The 22397-nt window shown below is 36.4% G+C and overlaps 1 protein-coding gene across 1 annotated transcript in view; it reads left to right on the top strand.

The window, feature by feature from the left end:
- NAMPT (nicotinamide phosphoribosyltransferase) overlaps positions 1-11474 on the top strand; it is a 37038-nt gene extending 25564 nt beyond the window's left edge. Inside the window, exons 7-11 of the mRNA XM_007526968.3 lie at positions 736-961; positions 2566-2685; positions 3850-3990; positions 6500-6634; positions 8576-11474. Of these exons, the coding sequence (XP_007527030.1) occupies positions 736-961; positions 2566-2685; positions 3850-3990; positions 6500-6634; positions 8576-8686 (733 nt within the window). The 3' untranslated portion in view covers positions 8687-11474. The remainder of the gene's footprint in view (positions 1-735; positions 962-2565; positions 2686-3849; positions 3991-6499; positions 6635-8575) is intronic.
- Positions 11475-22397: the final 10923 nt, after the last annotated feature.

The raw sequence follows: 22397 nt of genomic DNA, 5'->3' as shown, positions 1-22397 counted from the left end.
TGCCTCATCTACTAAATAATAATATGTATTCATTATTTCTAGTATCTTGGCATAACATATAAGATGTTATTAAGTGCTTTTTAGCTCACTGATTTTAAGTATGGAGGCTCAGGAATACAAAAAAGTAGTTTATAAGTGGTTGAGTATGACTTTTGAGCTGTATTAGAGAGGAATAACATCTTAATTGTCTAATGGAGGCTGTCAAAATAGCTCACTTGGACAGTACACTGCTTTGCCATGTTCATAACCTAGGAAGCTTCAGTGCTATGGTCTCTCTCCTTCCTTTTCCTCTCTTCTCTTTCTCTTTGCCCCTCTCTCCCCCTCATCCCCCCCTCCCTGCCTATAAAAAAAAATTGACTAAGGGACTAGAGGCCATTTACCTGGTTAGCACTTGTGTGAGGCCTTGGGTTCAAGCCTCAACACCATATGAGAGCATCATAGACAACACCAGGGGAGAGAGTTCCATGGATGGAGGAACAGTGCTGTATTATCTCTCCCTCTTTTGGTATGAGGGAGTAGTTCTGCAATATTGTGCATGTGGGGTGCTTTGGTGACATTTATTTACACATTTTGGGGGTGAAGGAAGAAAAGGGGATTTGACCAAAACCTTAATTAGCCATGTGATGTACATTCATTAAACTAACTTTCCTCCTCTACTATGTGAATGGGGGTAGGATATAATTCAGGAGCAGGTGATGTGTCTGAGCAAATCTGTATTTTCATTTTGTTTTCTAGTACCATAACTGCTTGGGGGAAAGACCATGAAAAAGATGCTTTTGAACATATAGTAACACAGTTTTCATCGGTGCCTGTATCTGTGGTCAGCGATAGCTATGATATTTATAATGCATGTGAGAAAATATGGGGTGAAGATCTAAGACACTTAATAGTATCAAGAAGTAAAGAAGCACCACTGATAATCAGACCTGATTCTGGGAATCCTCTTGACACTGTATTAAAGGTAAATTTCAATATGTAGCTTGACTATTAAAATGCCTATACACCAACATCAACCCTACTTTTAACTTCATATGTGTGCACCATTAAGAGTTATCTGAACCAGTTCTCTTAGTTTAGAGATGCAACTAAATGAGGTTAATAGACTTGCCCAAAGTCACACATTAGTGAAAAAGGATACCCAGAGTCATGATTATTTATATACTGTTAAATAACAGTTAAAGTACTATTGTATAGATACTTAACTTCTAAATCAGTCCTATGATTTGGTCTCCTAATTTGTGATCTCTTTTTTTCTTTTTCACAATTCATTGTTATACCTGTTGAAGTTTTTAATTCAGAAGAAACATGCAAATTGATGGTCTAGAATAGAAATAATTTTAAGATACTGGTTTGTCAGAAAAGTCATGACACATTTATGCATGGAAAAATAACATCATGACTCTTAGGCACATTAAGTGATGTCATTTACTTGTAGAAAATTACTTGTAGTTAAAGCAAGAGATCTAGCACTGTTAAGCCAACTTGTTCAAGGTCACATAGCTTGCAAAACAAGCCAGTATTCAGTATAGATCTTTCTGTTCCTTTCCACATTACTGACTAATAATTAAAGTATAAATTATTTACATATTACTAAAGGAGGATGTATAACCAAGGAGCTCTTTTTCTATCCTCATAAATAATTGGCCTATCTGGAGGGCTTATATTAACCTGAAATATTAGCAGCGGCAGTTTTTGCAAACTTAAGTTTTATGTTTTCTGTTATCTAAGAAAAATGTACACATCTAGTTATAAGAACTGACTTATCAATAAGTATGGCATTTTCTCATTTGCTGAGTTTTAAAATTAGTGTATTTAGGAAACAAGTCATTGTTAGGGGAAAAATATGTTTGGTGAGTTTTTTGTATGACTGACCAAGTTTTTAGAGAAATTCATATCTGTGTTTAGGTATTTCAACTGTTGCAAATCTTTCAATAGCTAATGAGTTGAATAATTTACATATTATACAATTAAACTTTTTAAAAAGGGTATAATCTTTAATTGAGCATCAGAACTTTAGAGAAACTGATTACAAGTCCTTCACCCCAAGTTTTTTTTTTACATATGATTTTCAAAACAAATGGATTTACATTTATATCAGAATACATTAAACTGAACTATTAAGCATAAGCAGATCAAATGAAAACATGTAATATCAGAGTTTTTTAAATAATGCTTTATTTTAAAGAATATAGTTACTGTTTTTTTAATCTCGTTAATTTTTTCTTTATCTTTACAATTTGAAAAGCATAAGGGAGAAACATTTGTTTAGAATTATTTTATGGTATAATTTTATTTGATAAAAATAGCCTACTTGTAACATGACTGAAAGGAGCTTAGAGTAAATTTTAGGCTTCTGCAATTGTGATATAACATTTTTAAATATAAAATTTTACTTGAATTTTATATTCTTGAGGTTGTCTAGCAAAAGCAAGGTCAGTTTTTTTTCCCCCAAAACATTAATTTTGGTAAAAGGCAAAAGATTTATTAAAACATTAATTTTTGAAAATGTCTACAATTTCTTTCAATTTTAATTCTACCATATTGAATATGTATTTTTCCATATAGGTTTTGGATATTTTAGGTAAGAAGTTTCCCATTACAGAGAACTCAAAGGGATACAAATTGCTGCCACCCTATCTTAGAGTTATTCAAGGGGATGGAGTAGATATTAATACTTTACAAGAGGTATGTATTTTATATAAAACTTTTAAATTTGTGATTATAGTAGGCTACAAAATTGTAGAATTACAGGGTATATTGTTCCACACCACACCCACCCCAAGGGTCTATGTCTTTATCATGCCACTTCCCCAAGATAGCCATGATAGTTTTCACAAGTCTTAGAAGAAATTTGCTTCTATTTCTGTTTTTCAAGTTTATATATATTAGTTCTCGAGATTCCACATATGAGTGAAACCATCCAATAGTTGTCTTTCTATGTCTTTACTTATTTTGCTAAGCATAATCACCTTCATTTCCTAAAATTCTGTGACAGATCTTGTAATTCTTACTGTAAATGTTACTATAGTCGCCTTTTTTATTTTGATGACCAACACATTAATAGTGCAAAATGTCATTGATTCTGTGTTTATGATGGTCTTTCTAATGTTTAAAATTTATATATAGGGAGTCAGGTGGTAGTGCAGTGGGCTAAGCGCATGTGGCGCAAAGCTCAAGGGCCAGCGTAAGGATCCCGGTTCCAGCCCCAGGATCCCCACTTGCAAGGGAATCGCTTCACAGGTGGTGAAGCAGGTCTTCAGGTGTCTACTTTTCTCTCCCCGTCTCTGTCTTCCCCTCTTGTCTCCATTTCTCTCTCTCCTAACAATGACAACATCAGTAACAACAATAATAACTATAACAACAATAAACAACAGGGGCAACAAAAGGGGATAAATATTTTAAAATAAATAAAAATTTATGTATAATAGTAATTTAAAATACAGAAGTACTTACTAGCCAAACCACAACTTTGAATAAAATCCCCTTACATTCACATTTATCCTTGAACTTTCTTTGGCTGGGTGTCTTAAGAGAGAACATGAAGGCTATAATTTTGTCTAGGCCTTATTCGTTTTCTTTGAGTTGTTAAAATTCTCCCAAATATTAACAAGTCTCAAATTGACATTTTAATCTGTTATTCTCAAGATTACTATATGTATACATATATCCTCTAAGGACCTTTGTCTTTTGACAAACTCACATTTAAACATGTCTAAAACAATAATCTTGCTATTTATTATGTTGCAAACCACTCTAACTTAGTTTGTTCATCAATATCGCACATAGAAAATCACCTGTCTTCTTTCTGATTATTTTGTTTTTGTTTGATTTTGTTCTTTCATCTTTTAGATTGTAGAAGGCATGAAGCAAAAGAAATGGAGCATTGAAAATATTTCCTTCGGTTCTGGTGGAGCTTTACTACAGAAGTTAACAAGAGATCTCTTGAATTGTTCCTTCAAATGTAGTTATGTTGTAACTAATGGCCTTGGGGTATGTTCTTCAGACTTTTGTTGTTGATGTTGAGTATATTCTTTATGTATGTAGATAGAATGTAGTTATTCTTCACAATTGTTAAAGGATAGTGTGGTTCTGGTTGTCAGGTACCATTCACCTTGACTCAGAAACAAAGAAAAAGAAATGCTAGGTAAAAACATGACTACAGAGAAATTGGTGTTTGGGAAAATGAGAGTTAATAATGCAGCTCAGTCTTTGCTTTGTACATGTCTTTGAGTTAAAACTTGACTGTATTGTAATGTGAATGTCATTAAAGATGAGTATATGAACAGTGTTTTTAGGAAGGTGGAGTATGAGGTTGGAATTGATCTGTTACCAGAAACATTTTAGTAGACTTAAGCTGCTAGGCAGCTGAAGAGCAAAATCCATGGCTCTTCTTAAGCTCTTGAGATACTTTGGTACAAAGGGTGGAGTGGGGTGTACTTAGGATACCTGAGTCAGGTTTTGCCCATCACTGTTGGATTCCATTTTACCTGCTAGCCATCACTAGTTTCTTCTTTTATGTTTTATGTTCTTGTTTTTACATTTTATTGGGGGAGGTTAATGGTTTATAGTATATATGATAACACATGGGTTCAATTTCATCAAAATCCATCACCACCACATCCCCAGAGTCCTTTGTTTGGTCCTGAAACTCTGCTATCGTTAGCTTCTCTCTCTCTCTTTCTCTCTTTTTTCCTTATGCAGCAATGAGTTAATGAAGTTTTACATTTAGTAAAGGTCCCTAGTTTACATTTAGTAAGGTCCCTAGTTCCCTTATCACAGATGAAGTAATAGTTAATATATATGTTTTTAAAATTTATTTATAAAATGGAAATACTGACAAAACTATAGCATAAGAGGGGTATATTTCCACACAGTGCCCATTCCCAGTCCCCTTCATATGCAGCTTCATATCCAGTCCCCTCCCTTGATAGCTTTCCTATTCTTTTTCCCTCTGGGAGTATGGACCCAGGATCATTGGGGGTACAGAAGGTGGAAGGTTTGGCTTCTGTAATTGCTTTTCTGCTGAACATGAGTGTTGGCAGGTTGATCCATGAACCCAGCCTGTCTCTCTGTTTCCCTAGTTGGACAGGGTTCTGGGGAGGTGGAGCTCCAGGACACATTGGTGGGGTCCTTTGCCCAGGGAAGTCAGGTTAGCATCATGGTAGCACCTGGAACCTGGTAGCTGAAAAAGAGTTAAGATACAAAACAGAACAAATTGTTGACTAATCATGAACCTAAAGGCAAGAATATTTCAGATGAAGACTTGGGGTATATTTTAGAGATAGCTAGTTGGTCTATTTTAGGTGTATTCCAAAGGGCCTGTGACTTTATTAGTTTTTGCCTGCACCTGATATCTAATATCTAATATGCAGGTGGACCCAGGTTATTGTCTGGGGAAATGGTCTCATAGTTGGAAAAAGGACTAGAAAGTTGGATCACAGAAGAGTGTAGCTCCAAATGTGAGGAAAGTGTATAAATATTGTTGACTGTAAACCCCATCGATATGATCTAGGGCCCATATTCTGCCCGGAAGCCTACACAACCTCTGCATCCCAGTAGGTCTGAGCTCACATTCTGTGGTCACGGCTAAGAACATTCAGGCTGCACTAATTTCAGGACCTCAGGTAGTAGGTAGAGTATGTTGTCCAACCTCCCCTCAGAGAATGGAACATTCTCTACCATTGTTGATCCACACTGAGGGCAAGGTCCTATAGGAGCCCACAAAGGGGGCCGTTATAACACAGACCTTTTTTTTGTTAATATTTTATTTATTTTCCCTTTTGTTGCCCTTGTTGTTGTATTATTATTATTATTGTAGTTATTGTTGTCATTGTTGGATAGGACAGAAAGAAATGGAGAGAGGAGGGGAAGACGGGGAGAGAAAGACAGACACCTGCAGACCTGCTTCACCACCTGTGAAGCCACTCCCCTGCAGGTGGGGAGCCGGGGGCTCGAACTGGGATCCTTCCACCAGTCCTTGCACTTTGCACCACATGTGCTTAACCCACGGCACTACCGCCCGACTCCCGCATAGACTTTTTTAAATAGTATATATGTGTTATATATTGGGTTGTTGGAAAAGTCATGATGTATTGTTATGTAGAAAAATATGTTATGATATTTTAACATCCAACCATACACACACACACACACATATATAAATATATCTTATCTGACAATCATATATATATATAATTTCAATTTAAAGGCAGTTTCTGATATACAAGATTCCTAACCTGTTAACTTTAAAATCTTCCTTCAGATGGATTATTATGTGTTACAAAGTGTTACGAAAAAGATTTTCTATATTTGGATTTTGTTCTTTTTTTATAAGAGGCTACAAAATAGGCTAATGTTTCTAAAAGCTAGATGTATATTGGTTTAGATTTATTTATACCTATATATAACCTTAAAACTATATAAATATGAATAGCTTTCTAAATGGAACTTAAATGAGCATTTCTGACTGTTTTGCTTACTTTCTAAATTTGGATTCCAGATTAATGTCTTCAAGGACCCAGTTGCAGACCCCAACAAAAGATCCAAAAAGGGCCGATTATCTTTACATCGAACACCAACAGGGAATTTTGTTACACTTGAGGAAGGAAAAGGAGACCTTGAGGAGTATGGTCATGTATGTAACTATGCTGTTTTTTGTTTTTTTTAATAGTAGTAAGTTAATTTTCCAGGTTGAGAAAAGACTTTATATTGTATTTGTAAGTTGTTTCCCAGAACATTCTTTTTCTTAAAAAGCAAAGTGAGTTTATTATACAAGTGTAAAAAACTTGTAAAATGTTTGGATTTAAAACTATTGGGTTGGATAAAAAGGTACTCTCTTTTAGAGGGATACTATTAATTAGTATTCATATTCTCATAGAAAGTTTTCATAAATTATTTTGATTGTGCTCATCAAATTTACTGCTTAAAATAATTTTGCTTTTATTAGCTAGTAAGAAATTCATGTTTCTAATTGATACTTTTAGATTCTGTTATATAGCCTGATGCACATTTCCTTGAAAAACTTTCACTTAAACAGCCAGGTGATGGTACACCTGGTTGAGCACACACGTAACAGTGCATAAGAACCTGGGGTTTAAGCTCCCAGTCCCCACCAGCAAAGGGAAACCTTCACAAGTGGTGAAGTAGTACTATAGCTAGCACACATTCCCTACCTCCCTCCCTCTTTTCCCCATTCTCTCTTGCTTTTCCCTCCTCTCCTTTCCCTCAGCTTCTCTCTGTCTGTATCCAAAATAACTATAAAACATTTTTTCACTTACTTAACTCATGTTACCAAGACAGAGTCAGTGCTGAATCAGTTTACTATAGTAGGATTACAGTCATTTTAGTTAAGGACAAAGTATGACTTTTTTTTAAAATTTATTTTTTTCCTTTTTGCCTCCAGGGTTATTGCTGTGTGTGTGAGAGGTGTTTTAGAAATGTGAAACAATCAGTTTACAATCTAGGTGTTTTGAATTAAGAACAGGCCATCATAGGTCCAGGAATAGTGCAGCCCCAGTAGAACACACATACCATACGCAAAGACTCAGGTTCAAGCCTCTGATGGAGCAAGGCTTTTTTCTCCCCATGTCTATTTCTTTTTGTCTCTACCATTAATAGAGAAAAAATGGTGTGAGGGGAAGTGACCACCAGGAGAGATGGAGTCATATAGGCACCATGCCTTAGTTAGCAATAACCCTGCTGGCAAAGAAAAAAAGGATAAGTATTACTCAATAGATTACATTTAACTGTCTAAAAGAAAATACTATTGCTGGAATAATGTGATTTGAACAAACACAATTACAAAAATATTAAATAATGTTATGTGTACCTCAGTGCTTAGATTAGGTGCAAAACTAAAGCACAATAAATTACTCAGGATCTTTCAAAGAGAAATTAGAAATAGATAATTCCTCAGTGAGATAAGAGTGAGTTTACAAGACCCAAAGTAGAATTTAGTTTTAATTCTATTAATTTATCTTTGTCACCCTGAATGAATAGAATGGATTAGATTTATCAGTGGCTTTTGTAATATAAAGTCTTTAGCTTGACAGTCCCTGTTTATTTGTTAGTCAAGAAATTGGTACTTTTGTTTCAGTTTTAGATTTGTTATCAGAGGTTTTTGCTGTTTAAGTCCAAAATTTAGTGATTAGCAAATTGATTAAGTTTCAGATTTGGTAAATTAAATTTGCTGACTGTGTTGTCCAGAAACAAGGACAGACCTGGTAGACACTTGTGTTGTGCTGTCAGTCAGGACTATTAGGACAGTTTGGGAAACCAAGCAGTAAGCATCCCCTCTCTGCCTGTTAAGAAAATAAGAGAAAGAAGTCAACTAAGTTTTAAGGAAAATTTCTTTAAGGCCATGGTTTTAGATCATGTTTTTTTCAAAAGTTAAATGTTTTATGCAGTAACATACTCTCTATCTACCACACCAGTCTTCTTTATGTATAAAACTATTTCACATTTTAAACATAATACCTCAGTATATTTGATGAACCAGTCTAATTCAGAGTCATGATATACATACTATATGTACTGGTCTCACTATAATCATTAACTTTTACCATTATTTGTGCAGGATCTTCTCCATACTGTCTTTAAGAATGGAAAGGTGACAAAAAGCTATTCATTTGATGAAGTAAGAAAAAATGCAAAGCTGAATATTGAACTGGAAGCAACACCTCATTAAACTTTGTTTTATGAATGGGTTTGTGTGTGTGTGTATGTGTTTACGTGCATGCATGCATACACGTATACACCTGTGTGTGTATGATACATTATGTCAGTTGTACAGATGTATGGGATTTCTTGTGCTTATGACACATTACAGCCAAACTATTTGTTGGTTTATGGACATACTGCCCTTTTTTTTTTCCAGTGTTTAAGTGATCTCAAATTAGGAAATGCACTTAACAATGTAAAAGATTATTGCTAAAGTAAGCTTTTTAGGGCCCTTTGCCAATAGATAGTAATTCAATCTGGTATGGATCTTTTCACAAACAACAGAACCAAGAGAATTTTATATTATAACTGAAGATCACATAAAACAGATTTACATAAAATTATCATGATTTCTTTATGTTTATATTTAACTTGTATTTTTGTACAAACAAGATTGTGTAAGATATATTTAAAGTTTCAGTGATTTAACAATCTTTCCAACTTTTCATGATTTTTATGAGCACAGACTTTCAAGAAAATACTTGAAAATAAATTACATTGCCTTTTGTCCATTAATCAGCAAATAAAACATGGCCTTAACCAAGTTGTTTGTGTTATTGTACAATTTGAAAATTATGTCAGGATATACCCAGTAGAATTACTAACCTCACTGCCCCTTGTAGAATATGTATTAATCATTCTACATTAAAGAAATAATGGTTCTTACTGGAATGTCTAGGCACTGTACAGTGATTATATACTTTGGTCATTGTATGTACCAGTGAAATGCCAAATTTGAAAGGCCTGTACTTCAGTTTTATATGTCAGATATTGCCTGTGGCTCTATTATGCACCTCAAGATTTTAAGGAAATGTTTTAGAGAGAATTCTGCTTCCACTACAGAGTATATACGTAAATGTAAAATATTGACAAAAGTGGAAGTAGTGTATTTTAAAGTAATTACAGTTCTGAATTTATTTTTCCTATTCTATAGTTGATATGACTTAAAGGAATTACTGGAATTGATAGCGAGTGTACTTATTTTAAATGTTTTGGTTCTGTTATATTTTTCATTAAGTTTTTTAAAAATTAAATTGGATATTAAATTGTATGGACATCATTTATTAATTTTAAATTGAACTCACCAAGTGATACTCAACCAAGTTCTTACATGAAGATGGAGTATGCCCTAAAAGCCTGATGACATGAATTTCAACAGAATAACTTTTAACCAAAAGTGATCAACATCAAAATGTTCTAGTGTGTTGTGTCTCTGTTAGCTTCTGAGTTATCATATTTACAGACCAGATTTATGTTTATGATTCTTTTACCTTTAGGTCTAGTCTTTTAAGATGTAGAGTCAGCCTGAAATCAGACTGCTCTTTTATTGTAAAATACATACTGTTTATGATAGCTTTCTTATGACAACAGTAAAAATTGAGTAGTTGCTATAGTGACCATGTAGCCCACAGAGTCTAAAATGTTAGTAGGAAAAGTTTGTCAACTTCTGTTCTGCAAAAAAAAAAAGTGTGTGCCTTCAATTTTAAGAGCAAAGGTGATTTCTAAGGATGGGAAGAGGCTAGGTAGATTTAAACAAAATCTGTCTTTTCTCATTGGAGAAGCCTATGTTGGAAAACTAATTTAGAAAAATTTTAATAACAGATGAATGAAATTTTAAAAATGAAGAAGCCATAAGTCATTCATTCTAAATAGTTATATGAGAAAGTATATGGGTGAATTATCTTTATTGAATGTCTTTTAAAAGCACCATTTAAGATAGGTGTTTGTAGATTATTCTAAACATTTGTTTAATGAGAAATAATATTAATCACATTTAATTAGAATATTGTCCTGTAATCCCTGATAGAAAATACTTTTAAGCTGGATTTTCAGTATATGCACATGAAGACTAACCAGTAATATTAACCAGAATACATTAGGGGCATAAAGATGACTATGGTATATATCATCCATAATAAGTGGTAAAACCCCCCCCATAATTTTTATTTTGCTTAGAAATAAGAATTAGGTTACAGGTACTGTTTTTGTTTGTTTGTTTTATTTATTTAACATATTTTTAGTACTCCATGAATTTTAGGAACTTCGGAGTACCTAGATAAGTTTGACCTAGATGAGTTTTTAGGTAGACCATTGGTGGGGGAGTGAGGTGGAATGATAGTTCTCTTAGCTCTTAGCCACTTGGAAATAATTAATCCTGACTTTTCCACTACTAAGCACTTAGTACTTGGCCATCCTTATTCTGAGTAGTAATGTTTCATAAAGTTACCAAATAAACTCTGCTTGTCATCACCCTTAAATCAGCTTAACTTTTCTAGACTAAAGCAAATGGTGTATATGGGTTTGTTTTAAATCAATAGATTTGTAGATAACAGCAATAGCCCTTGTCAATTCATAATATCACAAAGTATTTGTATTTTTAATAAGAGATTGGAGTTGTATGTTAAGGTTTTTAATTTATTTGTACCTTCAGCTTAAAGTAAAATGGTTTTAATGATTATCCCTTATCTCCTTTCTTGAAATAAGTTGTTATGGAAACATTTTTCATAATGAAGTCCATCTTGAAAAATTAGAAATAGGAAGATGGCAAGGTATTTATTATTTTGTTTGCCATACTTAAAATTCAACATTTAAACAAGTATTTTTGTAGTTTTACATCCCTTTTAATCCATTCAGTGGAGAATTCCAACTTTTCTCCAAAGCTGTATGTTAAATCAGTTCTAACATGTATTCAGCATCAAAGATAAACATGTAATAAATATGAAAATAAAGTTTAGCTCTGTTAGTGAAATGTTAAATTTGTGTGCTTCAAGTAATGCTATCTCGATACTTAGTAGAAACTAAGGTATTTATTTAAGTATTTAGATTTAGAGACAGAAAGGTCTCTCAATCTGTGATAGTGTCTAGCTTAGCTGGTCATTGAGAAAACAAAGGAAAGAATACTTTCCAGGGAGAGTAGAGAATATGATTGGAAAGCCACAGGCCAAATTCAACCCACCATCTATTTCTATAAGTGAATTTTTACTGAAACAGTCATGCCCACTAAAATAATTTTTTATCTAAGACTGCTATGTTATAACAGCTGAGTATTTTAACAGAGATGTTAATCTCTGTCTTTATGTTAAAAAGTCAGTTGAAGGCAGTAGTAATAAAATGTCAGTCTCTGCTATTGTGTACTGAGAAAAGAAGACCTACCTAGAGCAAAACTATTGAAACTCTTAAAAATGACAAAAGACAAATGGGCAAGCAAAAAGACCTGAGAAGTGGTAATGGAAGCCAAAGGAAGGGATTTTTTTTTTTCTGCACAGGTGTTGAATGCTGCTAAAATAGAGTGCAGAATTAAAAAGCATCCATCAGCTCTAATCTGAAAATAGTGGTTTAAAAGCATTCCTTTCCACATGTAGTAGAAAGATGTCAGAAAGTACCTTATCAACTCTGAATTTTTAGAAGTAAAAAGGAATGAGACAGTAGTGTGTATTACTTTCTTTAAAAGCTGCATCATTCTCAAAAGCATCCAATAAAGATGGAGACACTGAAGTAACAGCCAAAAGGGATCAATGGTGCTGTTGCTTGAAAAGAGGCAGAGGGCTTTCTATTCAAGAAGTAAAAAGGTATAGGTAGTTTTCTCTGTGAAGTCAGAGACCAGATCTCACCTTCAAGGGAAAGGGTGGTTGGAGTTTTGAAAATGGAGATTTAAAGATTGTTTAGTAGGGAGTGACCAGAATGTAGTGAGGGTATAGAGCAGTCCAGAGGACTCAACTATTTGGTGAGAACTTAAAGTGAAAAATTACCTGTTGTGATTCCCACCTCCACACATACACATACACCCCATAACATCCTGTACCTTAGTTCTAGACACAGAAAACTTCGGAGTTTGTTAGAAAAAGTTGATACTACAAAGAAACGAAATAATGTAATAGTTGTTAAAAGATAAGCAAGTTGTTGAAATAATGGTTCCACAGTATCTAAACTAGGTAAGTAAAGGTGAAGGCAACACTTGAGAAGACGGGCAGGTTTAGAAGGGCATAAACATTAGTTTGAAACCAGAATGCTTGAATTAGTGATCCACTCTGAAAGGAGCAAGTTGTGATGTAGGATGGTTCAAGACATGATCTTGTACTAGCTAAATGAGTAAAGAGACATTAAAGTCATCCAGGAAGATAGTACAAGTTATAACAGTGAGGAGACCCTAAATCAGACGCCAAAGTGTTCAGTGAATTAAGGGAGGAACAAAAAAGTCAACAAGGAGAGTGCACTTCAAAGTGATTAGGCAGCAGCACTAAACCCAAGGACACCTAAAAAGATGGTCTTCAGTCTCTTGGAAGAATCCAAAGCATGCATGGACGAGTACAAATGTACTAATGATTGCATGTATTGCAAAGGTCAGTAGCCTCTCAAGCAATAAGCACAATTTTGGTTAACATTGGCTTAATATTTATCCCAGAAAAGAGGAGCACTTTTCTTTGGTTGACCTCAAAATTCAATTGAAAATAGTTATCTTACAAAGAAAATGAACTTTCAAAAAAAAATAGTCAACTCTTTTATACTTGTGCATACTATGGTAGTTATCAGAATAGGCTGGAGACTTGTGAACTTGAACTTTGGTGGTGGTTATGGTCAGTTATATACATACATACATAACACACACACACTACGAATGAAACAATACACCTGAAATTTTGTAAATGGACTTTTTAAACCAGTTATTCTGTCCTAGAAGGTACCGAAGCTATAAAATGTAGGCCTTCTAATGTAAACAGCCCTGGGTTCAGTCTGGCACCAGACAACACCATGAAGGGTGGAACAGTGATTTGGTCTTCCTTCTCTTCCTCCCCTTTCTAAAAAATATGGGGGCTGGGGAATCTATTATTGTGACCCATCTTTATTTTTCATTTCTTTACTGGCAACTGAGCTATTACTTCTCTAACATTCTGTATTCTGTGACAATAGGTTAGTCATTGTGCTTAATGAATTTTTACAAGTTGGCTACAAGTTTAACTCTGATTAGGTCTTCCTGAGTAGACTGAAAACCTCTAGCAGATTTTAGAGCCTGGAAAACAAGACCATTTTTCAATCTTTCTATTCCTTCCTCTAGCTAATAAATAGACTTGTTTCTATTTCTCTCATACTGGAAGGAAGGAAAGGTAATTCCTTTGATAATGCTAGCTCTAGTCTCCCACTCATAACCAGACTTCTTAAACTACTTTTCCTCTCCTGTTATAATCTTACTTAACCTCCCATCTGGTTCTTATCCTGCATACAACAGTGAACTCCAGATGGTAAACAATACCTTTAGTTCTTACAGGAAAATCTCTGATATATTTGCCACTGCTAATTTATTTTTTTTAACTAAATGGTTTTTATTGGATATAGCCAGAAATTGAAAGGAATGGGGAGATAGAGCGGGAGAGAGACACCTGCAGCCCTGTTTCATCACTCTTGAAGCTTTTCCTCTGCAGGTGGGGAATGGAGGCTCGAACCCAGGTCCTTGTGCACTGTTAAAATGTTCCCTCAACCAGGTGCACCACCACCCAGCCCTGCTAATTTCATTCTTATGTTGTAATATCTGGGTCATTATCTCAGTCATTGGCTATCACCTATCTACTAAAGCAACCATGCATTTGTATTTGTATTTTTTCCTAGTTTATTTTTTTATTTTTTATTTTATTTATAAAAAGGAAACACTGACAAAACCATAGGATAAGAGGGGTACAACTCCACACAATTCCCACCACCTGAACTCCATATCCCATCCCCTCCCTTGGGAGCTTTCCTATTCTTTAGCCCTCTGGGAGTATGGTCTCAAGGTCATTGTGGGATGCAGAAGGTGGAAGGTCTGGGTCTGTAACTGCTTCCTCACTGAACAGGAACATTTTTGTTGCTATTGCCAGGGTTTACCCCACACCCCCACAAGGCCAACTTTTTCAGACAGAGAAAGACTGGGAGGAGGGGAAGACAGCACAGCACTGAAGCATCTCTCAGTGTCATGGAAATTGGGTTCAAACCTGGATTGTACAAATGGCAAAGTAGATGTGCTATCTCACAAGCACTAGACTATAATACACAGAACATTTAAGATGATTTTTTTATGTTAGTGTTTAGAAAAAAGAAATTGAGAGGGGAGGGAGATAGAAGAGGAAAGAGACCTGAAGCACTGTTTCACAAACACTCATGAAGCTTCCCCCCTGTGTGGGAACGGGTTTTGAACCTGAGTTCTTTATTTTTTTTTAATTATGATTTAAATTGTATTTTAAACATTACATTTTTATTAGTGATTTAATAATGATTAACACGAGTAGGATAAGAGGGATACAATCCATACAATTGCCACCACCAGAGTTCTATATCCCCTCCCCTCCATTGGAAGATACCCTATTTATCCCTCTGGGAGTATGGACCAAAGATCTTTATGGGGAGCAGAAGGTGGGAGGACTGGCTTCTGTAATTGCTTCTCTGCTGGAAATGGGCATTGACAAGTCCATCCATGCCCCTAGCCTGTTTCTATCTTTCCCTAGTGGGGTAGGGCTCTGGAGAGGTGGGGTTCCAGGACACTGGTGAGATCGTCTGCCCAGGGAAATCAGGTTGGCTTCATGGCAGCATCTGCAATGTTGATTAAAAAGCAGTGAGATATAAAACAGCACAAATTGTTGGGGTTTTCATTCTCTTTAAAATCTGTACTCCCAGTCCTGGAACTTCTGGGGCTTTGCTTGTTTTCCTTGCTGCTTCTCTTGATCCCCTGCCATTAGATACTCCATCTGCTGACCTTAACCAAACCCATGCAACGAGTGCCACCACAACACGTTTCACTTTGGACTGTATCCAGAGATGCCAAGATTAGGATGTCAACCCTCCAGCTCCAATACTCTAGTGAGACCTTTCCTAATTCATGGGACTCCCTAGTTCCATTTCTGCCGGGATAGCCTGAGGGTACTTCTTCCCGAGCTAGTGCTCTCTGGGTTGGAGAGAGCTCAACTGGAGCCGATCTAGGCTGCTGCGTGGGAGAGCGATCAGGAACTCGTGCCGCACTAACTTCCGCAGGAGATACACTCTGGAACTCTCGGAGCCGGAAAGCAATTTCCAAGTGTCTTTAATCAGAAGAGCAGCTGTTTTTATACTCTCCAGGTAGGGTGGAAACAGGATGTGATATAGAGAGGGTGGAGAGAAAAGTGACTGGTGAAAATCAGAGTGTGACAAGGAGGGGGCGGAACAGGCGAGAATCCTATCACTGAACCACCAATGCCCTGGAGGGAGTGCTTTATGTAAATGTAAAAGTGATTTATGTAAATAGACCAAAGCTTTGGATCAGTAAATCCCTATATAGGCATATGGTTAAGCAGAAGCCAGGGGGAGGTGGCATACTACCCAACACATTTCAAATGGCATACTTCCCAACAAAGTTACAGAACCTAGGTACAGACCAGGGCCTAAGGGATAGGGCACATGTGCACATGCATCCATAAGTTAGGGGAAAATATATACCATAAAGTAAAAGTGCACAACAGTCTGCAGTGAGTAGACTTAGACTCAATAAGTGCAGCAAGCAAGTAAAAAGATCTAAAAAAAAAAAAGAAGAAGAAGAAGACACCATAAAGTACTTAATCAAATATGTTCTACTTAGGCCTAGATACCCTACTCTCCTACCCCTTACTTCGCTTCCCTCAACCACTTTAAGTCTAACCTTGTCAGATAAAGTACAGACTATAGAAGCTGGGTAAGGGCAAGAGACTGGCACACTTTAATGATGGCCTTTTTGGTCACTTTCAGGCTAACCCATCATCTGGGGCTCTAGTCAGTGATTCCTTGAATTACCATTTAGATATGATGGGCCTAGACCTCTAATGGATTCCACTTTCCACTATCAATAGTAATTTCCATCATGAACCTAGGTTCTTGTGCACTGTAATGTGTGGGCTCGACCAAGTGTGTGCCATCCAGTCCCACTAAGGGTCTTTTTAAAAGCTCTTTCCAACTTTTCATATATCCTTTAAAATAATTCTTACAGAATTTTTGTGAAATAAGTAAGGTGTTCCATCAAAATACAGATTGGGAGACTAAGTTATAGAAAGGGTGATTTATTTACCTATGATTATGTCGTATGTAGTTTAATAAAAAAAAAAAAGTTAATAGCTTTCCTTGGGTTTACCTCTGAATTTGCTGAAAGCTACTGACCTTCTCAGAAAAAGTCTCATTTGCAATTTTTTAATTATTTAATGGGGTTTGTAACACAGACTTCACATTGAGCTCCATCTGTTTAGTACAAAGTGGAGATTAGAATTCAAGGCACTCAACCAAATTTCTTTTTTCTTGGTGCTGTATGGAATTTGTAGAGTCTCACTTTAAGTTAGTTTTTAGAACAAAGTAAAGCAAATAAACATGATTTTATTTCTTACAGAGTCTATAGACTTCATTGATAGAGATTAAAAATTTGTTGTATATTTCAAATTCTGAAGAAAAAAAAACTTTTATTATCACTATGAAGGGTGAGAAGTGAGAGAACCAGAGTGTCACATACAATGCTGGGGATTTCAGTAGAGACCTCCAGCTTTTAGGTCCAATGCTCTAGCCACTATGCCAACTCCTGGGCAACATAAATACTTAATAGAGAAACAGAAGTTTAGGGTATAAAATTAAGAAATTTGATTACATAATGGGGAAGATTTAGGAAAAAAAAAAACAGGAGTCTTCTGTGCAAACCAGCACCACTAAAACTTTTTTTCCTTTTTTTTTTTAACATTTATTTATTTATAAAATGGAAACACTGACAAGACCATAAGATAAGAGGGATACATTTCCACACATTTCCTACCACCAGAACTGCCTATCCCATTCCTTCCCTTAGAAGCTTTCCTATTCTTTATCCTTCTGGGAGTATGGACCCAGGGTCATTATGGGATGCAGAAAGTTGAAGGTCTGGCTTCTGTAATTGCTTCTCCACTAAACATGGGTGTTGGCAGGCTGTTCCATATTCCCAGCCTGCCTCTCTCTTTTCCTAGTGGGCCAGGGCTCTGGGGAGTCAGGGTCCCAGGACACATTGGTGGAGTCATCTGCCCAGGGAACTCAGATTGGCATCATGGTAGCATCTAGAACCTGGTGGCTGAAAATAAGATATAAAGCAGAACAAGTTGTTGACTAATCATGAACCTAAAGGCAAGATTATTGCTGATGAAGATTCGGGAGTTCTCTGCTTTGGAAAAAGCTAATAGGTAAGGTCTATTTTAGGTATATTTCAAGGGGCCCATGAGTTTACTAGTTTTTGCCTGAGTCTGACAGCTAACATGCAGACAGAAACTTTTAACCGAAATTTGCTTTGCTTTTTATAACTACAATATTTTAGGGATTGAGGTGTAACTCAGGGATAGATCATGTGGTTTGCATGCATGAAGCAATGGTTCCATCTCCAGCACTAAGTGTATATGGATAAATGAAGATTTTTGTTTCCAGAAATGTACGCAAGCCTAGGTACTTCTACCATCATCCCACTAAACCCAACAGAAGTTTATGGGTGACTTTGTTTTTCTAATTGTTAAATCAGCAATAAGAAATTATCAGAACAAAATCCAAGTGGAAATGGAACCCTCAAGAGAGAACTGAATACTGAAGATGCTTTTGTCCTGAGAATTTACCAAACCTGGGAACTAGCTTTTGGGGGTATTTGTTTGTTTGTTTGTTTTATAACCTGGTTCTGTTAGAAACAAAGATCCTTTTGCTGTGTAAGTACCACGTGCTAACCAATTATGCCACTGGAGCTCCTAAAGATCCTTTTGCTACACACACACACACACACACACACACACACACACACACACACACACACACACACACCTATGTTGCACTTCTGGCTACAGAAGAATCACCCCCATGCTAGTAGGGCACTGCAAGAACATCTACTTTAGCTTTGGGCAGATCAAGTTAAGAAAAATCTCTTATCTACGTTGTCATTGTAGATTCTTCTCTGCACCCATCTGCAGTCCAAATTCACAACCCTGGCATGTGACAAAAACTCAGTCTTTAAATTAAATTGGTCTAGTTGAGTTATCTATATCCATGACAGTAGCAAGTCTTCTCTGCCATTCAAAGAATTCCTGAAACCCTCCAGGAAATAACTCAGAGTAATTCATCACACAGTAACAGAAAACCAGGAATGAGTGACAAAGAAGAATCTGTAAAAGGTTCAGATACTAACACTGAGACATTGTAAAATAATTGCTTAAAACTTTATAGAGGGGGCCGGGCACAGTGGGTTAAGCACACATGGTGCAAAGCGCCAAAAACCAGCATAAGGATCCCGGTTTGAGCTCCTTGCTCCCCATCTGCAGAGGGGTCTCCTCACAAGCAGTGAGGCAGGGCAGCAGGTGTCTATCTTTCTCAACCCCTCTCTGTCTTCCCCTCCTCTCTCAATTTCTCTATCCAACAGCAATGACAGCAATAACAACAACAATAAACAGCAAGGGCAACAAAAGAAAAAAACAAAATAGCCTCCAGGAGCAGTGGATTAGTAGTGTAGGCACTGAGCCCCAGTGATAACCCTGGAGGAAAAAAAAAAAAAAAAGAAAAAAAAACTTTATAGAAATAAGACAGATAATGTCTGTAGGGAATAAGAAAAATTTAAATAACGAACAAATCTGAGATGTTATTAATAAAATTTGCTGGGAAGTTGTGCAGATGCAGTCACATCTGCCATGTTGTGCCCTCAGGCATCTGTTGATTCCCAGCGATAATTGGAGTGCTTTGGTTGCTCCTCCCCCTTCCCATTCTCATGAGAGTTATTATCCTACCCTGAAGTGCTATGGTTACTCCTCCCCCTTCCCATTCTCGAGAGAGCTATTCCCATAAAAGCCCTTCTTCTTCTGCACCTCTCTCTCTTGCCCGCCTTTCACTTTGGTGGTTAGACGCAGGGAAAGTTGCTGCGCCAGGCGGCAGTTTTTGCTACCTCCACGTGGCCCAAGCTGCTGCTCTCTCACCCAACTCGAGGTACCAGCACAAATAAAGGATCGCGTTCCCTTTCTGCTCCAAACCTCCTTTTTCTGCATCCTGCCACTGCAAGTGACAAAAATTCATGGAAATAAAAATACAGTAACTGGGTAGGGGTATAGCATAATGGTTATGTAAAGAGACTTTCATGCCTGAGGCTCTCAAGTCCCAAGTTCAATCCCCCATACCACCATAAGCCAGAGCTGAGCAGTGCTCTGATAAAAATAAATAAATACATTAACTAAGCCAGAAGATAACTCAACTGCCTTGCCAAGCTCCTAGCCTTGGTTCGAATTCCGGCAGCACATGGGTATGTATCATAGCTTAGTGTTGTGGAATCTCTCCATCTGTTTGCCTCTCCCTGTGTCTCCTTTTGAAATAAAAAGAATGAAAAAGTTGACCCAACAGTAGCAAAGTCTTTTTGTATGTGCAAGGTCCTAGCAGCAATAGCAACAATACAGTAACTGAAATTAATGATCAGATTAGATCACTGTAGAAGGAACTAAAGAAGTTACAGGTCAGAAGGAATTACTCAGAACGGCAAACAAAACAAATGGCAAAAAGAAGTTAAGCAACATGGAAGGGTACAAAGGTTTAACTATAAGGGTGTCTAGAACTATAGAAGGGGAAGACAGAAAGTGGGGTAAGCAGCTATAGATGAGGACTCAGAATTTATTAACTATAAGGGTGTCTAGAACTATAGAAGGGGAAGGCAGAAAGTGGGGTAAGCAGCTATAGATGAGGACTCAGAATTTATTAACTATAAGGGTGTCTAGAACTATAGAAGGGGAAGACAGAAAGTGGGGTAAGCAGCTATAGATGAGGACTCAGAATTTATTAACTATAAGGGTGTCTAGAACTATAGAAGGGGAAGACAGAAAGTGGGGTAAGCAGCTATAGATGAGGACTCAGAATTTATTAACTATAAGGGTGTCTAGAACTATAGAAGGGGAAGACAGAAAGTGGGGTAAGCAGCTATAGATGAGGACTCAGAATTCATCTCAAGTGATGAACAATCTAAAAGTTTAAAAAGCTCAAGAGGAACTATTGATGTAGATCTGTGGTAGAGTACTTGCTTAACATGTGTGAGGCCCTGAGTTCAAACCCCAACACATCCCAAAGACATGATGATGAGGATGATGAAGCTTCAATGAATCCCAAGCATGATAAATTGTTTTTTAAAAAAGCCCACCCCTGGGCACGTTGTAGAGACACCAAAAGTCAAAAATAGCAAAGAAAACATCTTAAAAGTAACTTAAGCAAAACATTCTCAGGAAAAAGATTTGACAGTTGAACTTTCAACTGTGAAAGGTAAAAGATAATGTGATGGCCAAAAATAACTATCTCTACAGACCCTATTTCCACTAACAATATTTTCAGGCGTGCTGATCTTGACTGGATTTTGAAAGTTCATCATTAGTCATAAAGGAAATTCCAGCCAAAGAAGGAATGAAGAACAATGAAAGCTGTAAATATATATATACATATGTAAACTGAAGTAACATCCATGATAGGTTTAAATCAAACAATTTTTTTTTCAATCTACAAATACAAATCAGCAGCAGAGTAAATTGAATTAAGGTATTTGAATTGTTGAGAACTTAAGTTTAATGATTGCTTCAAGATTGGTACGTATGTTTATTGAATTACCAGGGTCAAATATGTTTCTTTCAAACTAACAGGAAAAAAATAATTTTTTCCAGAAAATAACATAAAACAAAAAAGTAGTTAAATGAAAAGAATGATACATTCTATATGCATAACATGAATGCACAATCTAACAATCAGTTCAAGAAATAATAATTTTCTTAATTCAACTATTTGCCACATTCAAGAAAAATATCAAAAATGTAACATGCACAAAGGTTGAAGATATTTTTAACTAACAACTTATTAAAAATAGTTGCTATTTCTCTTAAATCAGATGACTTGTTTGCTTCAGGGTTCTGAGTAAGGCAAGCAGAAAACAAGGCATTGCATCACTGGGCTGCAGAATGGTGCCAACAAAGTGACACTCACAAAAGAACATTCCAGCTATGTGTTAATACCACACTGAGCTAATATTGGCCTCTGGAACAGAGATCTCTCATTTTCCACTCAGACTATGATGATGCCCAGAAAACCACAATTTAAAAACATCAAAGGACACTTAAGTGCAGAAAAATGATGTATCCTGAGGAATAGTGTCTGCTCTTGATTCTTTTTAATGACTTTTTTTTAATAGCTAAGGCAAAAGATTTATTAGTGAGAGAGAACCAGAGAAATCTAGCATATTTCAGGCCCTCTTATCCTCCTCCTCCTCTTATCACTTCTTCCCAGCTGGGGGTATGGATCAAGATTGTTTTTGGGGTGCAGAAGTTAGGAGTTCTGGCTTCTGTAATTGCTCCTCCACTCAACATGGGCATTGGCAGGTTGATCCATACCCCTAGCCTGTTTTTATCTTTCCCTAGTGGGGTAGAGCTCTGAGGAAGTCGAGGTTCCAAGACACGGTGAGATCATCTGCCCAGAGAAGTCAGAATGGAATCCTTATAGTGTCTACAACTTGGTATCTGGAAGGTGGCAGGATATAAAGTGAGACAAAATGACTAATGAACAGGAGCCAAAAAGCAGAGATAGAGCAGATGAGATGAGGGATCTTAGGGTGGAAGGAAGTTAGAAAGTGCACATTAGGCATGTTCTAGGGGCCCACAACTATAGTAGTTTTTCTTGAGTTTGATAGCTAGCATGAAGTTGGATAGAAATATTGTATG

The sequence above is a fragment of the Erinaceus europaeus genome, chromosome 8 (assembly GCF_950295315.1).
Source record: "Erinaceus europaeus chromosome 8, mEriEur2.1, whole genome shotgun sequence".
Classification (NCBI taxonomy): domain Eukaryota; kingdom Metazoa; phylum Chordata; class Mammalia; order Eulipotyphla; family Erinaceidae; genus Erinaceus; species Erinaceus europaeus.
This window is presented reverse-complemented; position numbering and strand designations above follow the sequence as displayed.